The following is an 8,775-nucleotide window of genomic DNA, read 5'->3' as shown; positions in this document are numbered from 1 at the left end:
TATATATATATATATATATATATTTTTTCCTTTTTGTCTTTTTTCGTGACCGGCAAGGGATCGCAACCCTCAGTGTCGCACCCGCACCGGACCGGGACCAGCAACGGGATCGCAATGCTTCGGTGTTGCGCCCGCACCGCACTCAGCCAGTGAGCAGCCGGTCTGTACATGGGATCCGAACCCTTGGCGGGAGCGCTGCTGCGCTCCCAAGCGGCCCACTGTAGCAGTGCGCCACCGGGCCGGCCCTTAATATAATATATTAATTCAACAAATATTTATAGAAAACCTACTATGTGCCAGGTACTGTTCTAAGTGCTGAATGAGTTGTAGCTGTAAATAAGCAACATCTCTGTAGGTTACAGAACCTTAGAGAGTAATGAGAGAAATATAATAAACACATAAATAAGGTAACTTCTGATAGTGGTAAATGCTATGAGGAAAATAAATTGGGGGAAAAGCGTGAGGGGAGGCCATAGCAGCTTTAAATATGGGTGTCAGTGAATACCATCCTGAAGTCACACCTGAGAGACTTACCACAGATTAGTAATTGCTCTATTTCTGTCTCCTATGTTGGTTCATAAACTCAGTAAAGGAAGAGACCATGCCTGTTTCACTCCCAGATCCTAACCCAGTGCTTGGTGCAAAAAAGTTTTTGTTGAATGACTACAAAGTGGAAGAGGTACATCACCAGAAGGGCACGTAAGAAGGGAACAGATCATAATTTGCCTGTTTTGGACATTTCACATAAATGCAATCATATAATATATATGACTTTGTGACTGGCTTTTTTCCCTTTTCATGTAGCATAATGTTTGCAACATTATCCATATAGGATTTTCAGTACTTCATTTTTTTTTTAAACTGTGGCAAAATATACAAGTACATAACATAAAATTCACCACTTTAATCATTTTAAACTCTACATTTCTGTGGCATTAAGTACATTTACATTGTTCTACAATCATCAATCTCCAGAACTTTTTCATCTTCCCAAAGTGAAATTCTGTACCCATTAAACAATAACTCTCCATTTCCCCTCCAACTCTTGGCTACCACCCTTTCTGTCTCTATAAATATGACTACTCTAGGTACCTCATATAAGTGTAATGATACCATATTTGTCCTTCATGACTAGCTTATTTCATGTAGCACAATGTGCTCAAGGTTCATCCACATTGTAGCATGTGTCAGAGTTTCCCTCTTTTTTAAGGCAGAATAATACCCCATTGTACATATATAGCACATTTTGTTTTTCCATTCATCTATCAATGGACACTTGGGTTGTTTCCACCTTTTAGCTACTGTGAATAATGCTGCTATGAACAGGAATGTACAAATATGTTTGAGTACCTACTTTCAATTCTTTTGGCCTATTCTCAATTCTTTTGTGTATATACCAGAAGTAGAATTGCTAGATCATAGGTTTAATTTTTTTGAGGACAGTACTTTTTTTCCAAATAATATTCCATTTTATGAATATACCACATATTATTATCCATTTATCAGTTGATGGACACATGTTGTTTCCACTTTTTGGCTATTGTGAATGTATGAACATTTGTTTACAAGTTTTTGTGTGTACATATTTTCATTTCTCCTGGGTATATACCTAGGAGTGTAATTGCTGGGTCATGTTAACTCACTCTGTGCTTAACCTTTTGAGGAAATGCCAGACTGTCTTCCACACTGACTGTACCAATTTATATTCCCACCAGCAGTGTATAACATTTCTAATTTCTCCACATCCTCTCCAGCACGTGTTATCTTTTTGATTACAGGCATGCTAGTGAATGTAAAGTGGTACATCGTGGTGGTTCTGATTTGCAGTTCTCTGATGGCTAATGACGTTAAGCACCTTTTCATATGCTTATTGGCCACCCAATTATTATTATTATTATTTTTTTATTTTTTATTTATTTTTATTTTTTTTAAAGATGACCGGTAAGGGGATCTTAACCCTTGACTTGGTGTTGTCAGCACCACGCCCAGCCAGTGAGCAAACCGGCCATCCCTATATGGGATCCGAACCCGGGGCCTTGGTGCCATCAGCACCACACTCTCCCGAGTGAGCCACTGGGCCGGCCCAATATTATTATTATTTTTTTAAAGATGACCAGTAAGGGGATCTTAACCCTTGACTTGGTGTTGTCAGCACCACGCTCTCTCCCAAGTGAGCTAAACGGCCATCCCTATATAGGGATCCGAACCCGTGGCTTTGGTGTTATCAGCACCACACTCTCCTGAGTGAGCCACGGGCCAGGCCTTGGCCACCCAATTACTTTTAACAGAAGCAACCATATCAAAATTTGCCTACACGTAATTTATGTAAAATACCATACTGTTACACGCAAGAGTCAAGCACAAGTTTACTTTAAAAAAATTTTTGACCAACTACTATGTACAAGACACATTGGACAATATGTTATTTTAAAGAACAGTCTGTTACTTAATACAAAATCTAGCATACTCCACTGTTTTTAACAGTGCAAGATGGGATATTCATTTTCCTTCTTTGAGCCTCAGTTTCTGTAAGTAAAATGGGGATAATGATACCTATCTCCAGTGGAAGTGGTAAGGATTAGGTAAGATTACTTATATAAAATACTTAGCACTGTACTTGACATATATTGGGCCCACAGTAAATACTTATGGGCCTACCCCTAGCATAGAAAGGTTGTCAGCACCAAGTCTTCTTGGCCATAATAAGCTTTCCCCTTCCTGATTTCCAACTGACTTACACAGTGGTCCCTTGCATGCAAGAAGTCTAGGAGCTCCTCTGTGCAATCCTCTTCTGTCTCTGATCGGGAGGATACACGCTGATCACAGAGCTCTAGCCGCTCCCGAGCCTTTACACATTTCTCCAGCTGCTCGCAGTGCTCTCTCACTGTTGTTAGGGGATCCTGAAGGAGAACAGAAAAATAACAAAATGGGGGTATTAGAGCAGACCCACCAAACGCATATGCTTTGATTAATACAACCACCAAACCAAGGTGCTGCCTCTGAATTACCGTGCAGAAGGCCAGCTGGCAGAGCCACACTGCCGACAGAAATGGCAGAATGGGGTCTCCCATTCAATTCTGATGCTAAGTAGTAGGGAAAAGTTTCACATTCCTGCCTTCCAATGTTGCCAGTATGCACTGAAAGCCTCAGTCCTATCTGAAAAACAAGGTGGTAAAGGAAACCTGGCAAAACTTGAAGTTTTACAGGAGGTCTATAGGAGGCCTTACTTGTTAACACAGCATTTTGGGATATGTCATGTCTGAAATTTCCATTCCCCTGTCTAAGAACCAGGCCTATGCACCCCAGCTGCCCAGCTAGAAAGGGAATACTGATATAGAGAAGGACCATCTGAGAAACGTTCCTTCCAGAGTTCTTGTTAAACCACAAGTGGCAGAGGATTGAGTACCAGGCCCTCAAGATGCTGTCTACTCCCTAGAACCACAAAAGAAGAAGCCCCAAGCCTAGAATTAACCCAGTTTCCCAGGCCCACAATCCCAAACACTCTACTGCACAGGAAATATTAAAGCTTAGTCCACCCCATTCTCTCCAAGGTGTCAAGTAAAGACTCTTTAAATTCCCTTAAAGAGTTTCATGAAGATCAAACTTCCAGAAATGGTTCCAAACCTGAGGTAGCTCTTACCACTAATTCCTCCTCTTCCTCTTCCTCCTACAAAAGGAAAACAAAATAATGTCAGCAGCAATTTTATGACATATATATTCCTGAGTTGGTAATTACTGAGGATAGACATTGTATTAATCATGTTATTTTATTTTCTGTATTTTATGATGTTTGACATCTTAAGGGACTTGCTAATACTGGAGCTAATCCTGCCCTCCCAGGGCTAGCTGATTTTGAGAAATAGCAAATAACTTGCCTGCGATCATGCCTTTCATACACAGCCCAATCAATCCAAAGCCCATGTAGCCATCCATCTCTTTATTTAAATCTCATATGCCAAGCTCATACTTCTTCTCTAAAGCCCCCCGGGGACAAACACAGGACCAACTAGGGACCAGTCATACAGCCCAGAGCCCAACAAAATTATTCAAACTATCCAGTTCTAAATTTGATCAAGCTTACCTACCCATGCATCACCCATTCCTTCCCACAGAAATCAGGGCACTGAACCATGCTTTCACCCTCACTCCTTCTGCCTCCTGACCAGCCTTGACACTTCCCTGAAACTTCTCCACATAGCCCTATATTGTGTAGCATGCCCCCTTCTCTAGGGAACTATAGGTAATAAACTCTTCTTTCAAAGGCAATTGTCTCCATGTCTGTCATCTTACTATACCTGATCAAAACAAATCCCAGGTACATTTCAAGACAAAGACACCATCACCATTTCATTAGCAAGAACCTAAGTGTGCATAACACTCTACAGTTTATAACGCACCTTCATATCTGTTATGATTTGGTTAATCACAACAGTCCCTTAAGGAAATTATCCCAGTTTAGAGATAACCAACAGTAATTAGACATTTTCTGATATAGATTCAAGCTGTCAGATGTTCACGTGGTACCTACGTAACTCAAAGTATTTTGTTCTAGATTCTGGTAAGTCCCAGTATTGCTAGAAATAGCTAAACTTAGTCATTACATCCCAAACCAAGTTAGGAGGAAAACCCATTTTTTCTAGACTCTGATCTTGAATTTGAAATATGAAAATGGCCAAACTTAAACTATTCTTTAGCCAGAGCTTAACTAAAAATGGTTATGGTCACTGCTTTGTGGCTTACTGAACTCCCTGAACCCTAAATGGACTAAATATCAATAAATGCACCAAGGTCTACACAACTCCATGAGCCTGGAAACACCAAGACCTCCTATTTACTTCTGATTCAAGTATACAACCTCACACTTAGTTTCCTTTCTTCCAAGGGGAGGAATGAAAAAACTTCCTATGGGCATAAGCATAGGCCTGAATCTGGGACATAGCAGAAACTGATCAGTGTCTTGACAACCAGGTGTCCACATTTGGAGGAAGAGAAAGAAAAGGTATACAGGGAAATAAAAAGAACTAACTCAGCAATCATGTTTTCAAAATCCCAAAACAGTCTCTACCATGGCATTCAGGAAAGGGACCAAAGCTCACACAGGCTGGAAGTAAGGGATAGGGCAGATTCAACTGTAACCCAGGCTATTAATTTTCACAATGGCAAAGGTTTCCTCTAAACATGAAGATGCTATTTAGGATGTAAATTCTAGTTTTTCATTAAACGTGGTTTCTTAATCTTGCTCTTTTTAAAAAATTCATACTGAAAAGTTTTCCCAGAGAAACTAAAATCATATTCTGCCTGAGTGAGAAACCAGAAAGCAGTATCCTAGAAGCAAAACCCTTATATCATTTCCCTATTAGCAATTATCCACCCCTGATAATTTTAATGTCAAAAATATCATGGCATGTTTTGGAAAAACAAATCCAAATACAAGTCTAAACGTGGACTGCTTCATGTAAAATTTCCAGTCAATGAGAAAAACTAACGTCACACTTAAATAAAAAGATTTAATCCCCAAGAATTATGGGCTTTTCGTAACATCCCTGTTTTCTTAATTTTAAAACTGCATATTCACTGTTTTTCTCATCTACTTCTGTGGTCAGCCCTGCTGAACTTTCTAAGGCAGGCTCCACTTCTTTCTGAAAATAATAAGACTAGGAAAAATTAAGGGATAAATGAGTTTCCAACTATTCCGAACCCATAAGCCCAGAACGGTTGCCCTGAAGTAACCAGAAAACAAACGAATAGACAGGAAATGAAAGTGAAAACAAAAAGCTAGTAGCTTTGGTAAAGCTGTGTAGCACTATGGGTTAGAGTCCTGGCTCTCTCATACCATGTTCTTTGGGTTCAATTCCCGGCTGCACCTATTTGTTAGCAATGTGCCCTTAGACAAGATATTTAACCTATGTTTGCTTCCTCATCTGTAAAAAAATGGCAGTAATAATAGCAACTAATACTTACCTCAAAGAAATATTGTGTAGATTAAATGAATTAGTACATATAAAGCACTTGGAATAGTAAGCAGTCAATAATAAATATTATATCACACACTTACTCCGGGAAAGAGCTCCCTCTTTCATCACAGAATTATACTGCACATTACCACATTGTCCCCGAAGACACACACCTTCCCCCCGCCCAAGAAAAATAAACCACTTTTTCACAGAAACTGGTATAAGACCAAATATCCTGAACCTCCATGGAAGATGTGGTAGGGACTCTTGACCTGACCTGGGGTAAGAACTAGGGTTGCCCTGTTTGCTCCCCAAACCTGTCAAACCAAGGTCTCAGAACACCTGACTTACTGAAAATATAGATAGTAATTTTACGGAAGTTTAGTAGATTTAGCATTTTCGCTCTCGTTAAACCTTCATCACATTCATAGGATGGGGAAGCCGAGGCCCAGAGAAAGACTAGTTATCTACTTGCTCAAAGTCACTCGATGAATTCTGGGGAAGGGTCAAGGGAATCAGGTCTCCAGACCCTGCAAACCCTAGGGGAGAAACCGGGGCTGAAAGTGTCAGGGTATGTTTTGGCGGGCTAGGTCCTCGGCCTTTGGGCAGAGAAGCGTGTCGAATCGATCGCCTTGCCTTACCTCGTTAGGATCTCCGGACCCGGTCAGCATCTTTCGTTCGTCCTCCAGTCCCATATCTGGCTACTAGTTCTGGATTCAACACGAGCACCAACAGCGGCGCCTACTCTGCTTCACAATCAAGAAGGACTTGTAAGGGTCACTCAGCGGATATCCGGCGATCTGGACGGAAGTGCGGCATACTCATCATAGTCGCGAACACACGCTCCGATTGGCATGTACTACCGGCCGTAGGCAGGGGATAGGGGTAGCTGGTATTTGCACCTGAGGAGGCTTTGCTAAGAAACATCTCCTTAGTCACGTCAGACCGAAATATATTGATATAGGAGTTTATTTAAAATAGTAGTTTCTAAAAGACTTGAGAAGTTTGTTAATTTCTTCGATATTCCTTTAGCGTAGTTCCCGTTCTTACCCATATCGCTTATGGAGCTGTCCTATCTGCTGACCTTTTCAAGATGGCGGTCCGCGGGCGCCACTCTCGGGCTCGCGCACCTCCCCAAGATGGCGGCGCCCGAGGCCTGGCGCGCCCGGAGTTGCTGGTTCTGTGAGGTAGCGGCGGCAACGACCATGGAGGCCACGTCCCGGGAGGCGGCGCCAGCGAAGAGCTCGGCCTCGGGCCCCAGCGCTCCCCCCGCCCTGTTCGAGCTGTGCGGGCGGGCGGTGAGCGCCCATATGGGGGTTCTGGAGAGCGGGGTGTGGGGTAAGTGGTGGGGTGAGGGGCTACCTCTGGCAACGAGCTGGGGCGGCCCAGCGGCCGGGGGGCGCGGGGGGCGAGGCCGGGAGGCCCAGGGCAAGGCCCAGCCCGGGGCAGTGGAAACCAGATCGTTGGGTCGGAGCATGAATTCTGTAACTGACAGGGCTGGACAGAGTAAAGAAGAAGACCTAAAGGGCAGGTGGACCCACACCGCGGCCTGGCTGGGGGGCGCAGGGGGCGAGGCCAGGAGGCCCAGTCTGGGGCGAAGCAGGCAGGGCCCGGGCGACAGAGGTTGGACTGGAGGGCCGGAGCCATGGGCACCGAACTGACAGTAGACTGGGCCGGGCTGGAGAGAATCGGATGTCGAACTGACGAGCGGGGATGGCCCGGCTGCCTGGGGCCAGGGGCCGCGGTTGGGAGGCCCGACCTAAGGCAAGGAGGCCCGGCCCGGGGCCACTAACCTGACTGACGGACCGGGGCCTCCGGTATCTGCCCGCACACCACGAGTGCCGAGACTCCGGAGGCCAAGCCGATGGGCAGGGGTAGAACAGCGGACTGGAGAGCCAGGGAATGGGGCCGAGGGAGAGGCCGAAAGGCTCGGGGCGCCGCGGCCTGACGGCCCAGGGCTGACGGGAGCGAACCGATGACCGGGGCCTCGGGTGCCAAACTGACTGAGCCGACTGGCGGGGTGGTGGGCACCGGAGTCCACTCGGATCGGCCCGAGAGGCGAGGAAGGGCCGGAGAGCGGGTGGAGGGGCCCCGGAGCAACTCGGCAAGCGAGAGCGGCTCGAATGACTGAGAGGCGGGAAGGGGCCAAGGAGGCCCCAGGCGGGGCGACGGCCCCCGGATCCGGGACCGACGGGACGGAATGGGAGGGGGCGCGTCGCCGCTAAGAGGCCTTGGTCCGAATAGGAGTGAAGAGGCCTCAGGCCTGAGGGCGGCCGGGACCGACGGCCCGGGCCTCGGTGGAGGGCGACCCGGCTGTACAGCGAAGGCGGGCGGCCCGGGGTGCCGGGGTGAGCGGCCGGGAAGAGCGAACCGACCAGTTGGGCTGGTGGGCCCGGGACTCGGGCGGGCAGAGTAACGGAGGAGAGAAGGCCTGCTGCCAGATGGTCATGAGGAGGCCGGGCAGTGGGGTGGGTACCGCCGGCCGCGGCCTGGCAGCTGATGAGGGAAACTCGGCCCGCGACGTGAAGACTGATAGTCGAGTGAAAGAGAGAAAGTGAGGGTTCCGCGAAGCAGGTCTGGCTGGACAGGGGACAAGGGAGGCCTTGGGCCTGACGGACTGGTGGTGTGAGGGGGGTGGGGTTCAGAGGCCTGGGCAGAAAGGTGAGGAGATCGCAGGCCAGGCCTGGGGTAGAGGGAGTGGCAAGAGAGGAGGCTCTGGGCCTTGGCAGGGGGGGGGGGGGGGGGCGTTCCAGTAGGGGGCCCCAGGGGGGGGGGGGGCATTTTTGCCAGGGGGAAGGACGCGGATGGGCCCGGGGGGGGG

General features: G+C 46.8%; 2 protein-coding genes across 3 annotated transcripts in view; one reads left to right on the top strand and one right to left on the bottom strand.

Moving 5' to 3' along the window:
- The window catches only part of LOC103585471 (cytochrome b-c1 complex subunit 6, mitochondrial), a 7,394-nt gene extending 595 nt beyond the window's left edge, over positions 1–6,799 (bottom strand). Inside the window, exons 1-4 of one of the 2 annotated variants that reach the window (XM_008566445.1) lie at positions 6,596–6,799; positions 3,641–3,667; positions 3,009–3,156; positions 2,739–2,900 (exon numbers count right to left, since the gene is read on the bottom strand). In XM_008566445.1, the coding sequence (XP_008564667.1) occupies positions 2,739–2,900; positions 3,009–3,071 (225 nt within the window). In that variant the 5' untranslated portion in view covers positions 3,072–3,156; positions 3,641–3,667; positions 6,596–6,799. The remainder of the gene's footprint in view (positions 1–2,738; positions 2,901–3,008; positions 3,157–3,640; positions 3,668–6,595) is intronic. The other variant, XM_008566444.1, reaches the window with a different exon arrangement.
- Positions 6,800–7,041: 242 nt separating this feature from the next.
- Positions 7,042–8,775, top strand: part of LRRC41 (leucine rich repeat containing 41) — a 19,308-nt gene continuing 17,574 nt past the window's right edge. The window contains exon 1 of the mRNA XM_008566441.1: positions 7,042–7,292. Coding sequence (XP_008564663.1) covers positions 7,094–7,292 — 199 coding nt within the window. The 5' untranslated portion in view covers positions 7,042–7,093. The remainder of the gene's footprint in view (positions 7,293–8,775) is intronic.

The sequence above is a fragment of the Galeopterus variegatus genome, unplaced genomic scaffold, assembly GCF_000696425.1.
Source record: "Galeopterus variegatus unplaced genomic scaffold, G_variegatus-3.0.2 Scaffold242, whole genome shotgun sequence".
In the NCBI taxonomy this organism is placed as follows: Eukaryota; Metazoa; Chordata; class Mammalia; order Dermoptera; family Cynocephalidae; genus Galeopterus; species Galeopterus variegatus.
Note: the sequence above shows the minus strand (reverse complement) of the source record. Positions and strands in the feature narration are given on the sequence as shown.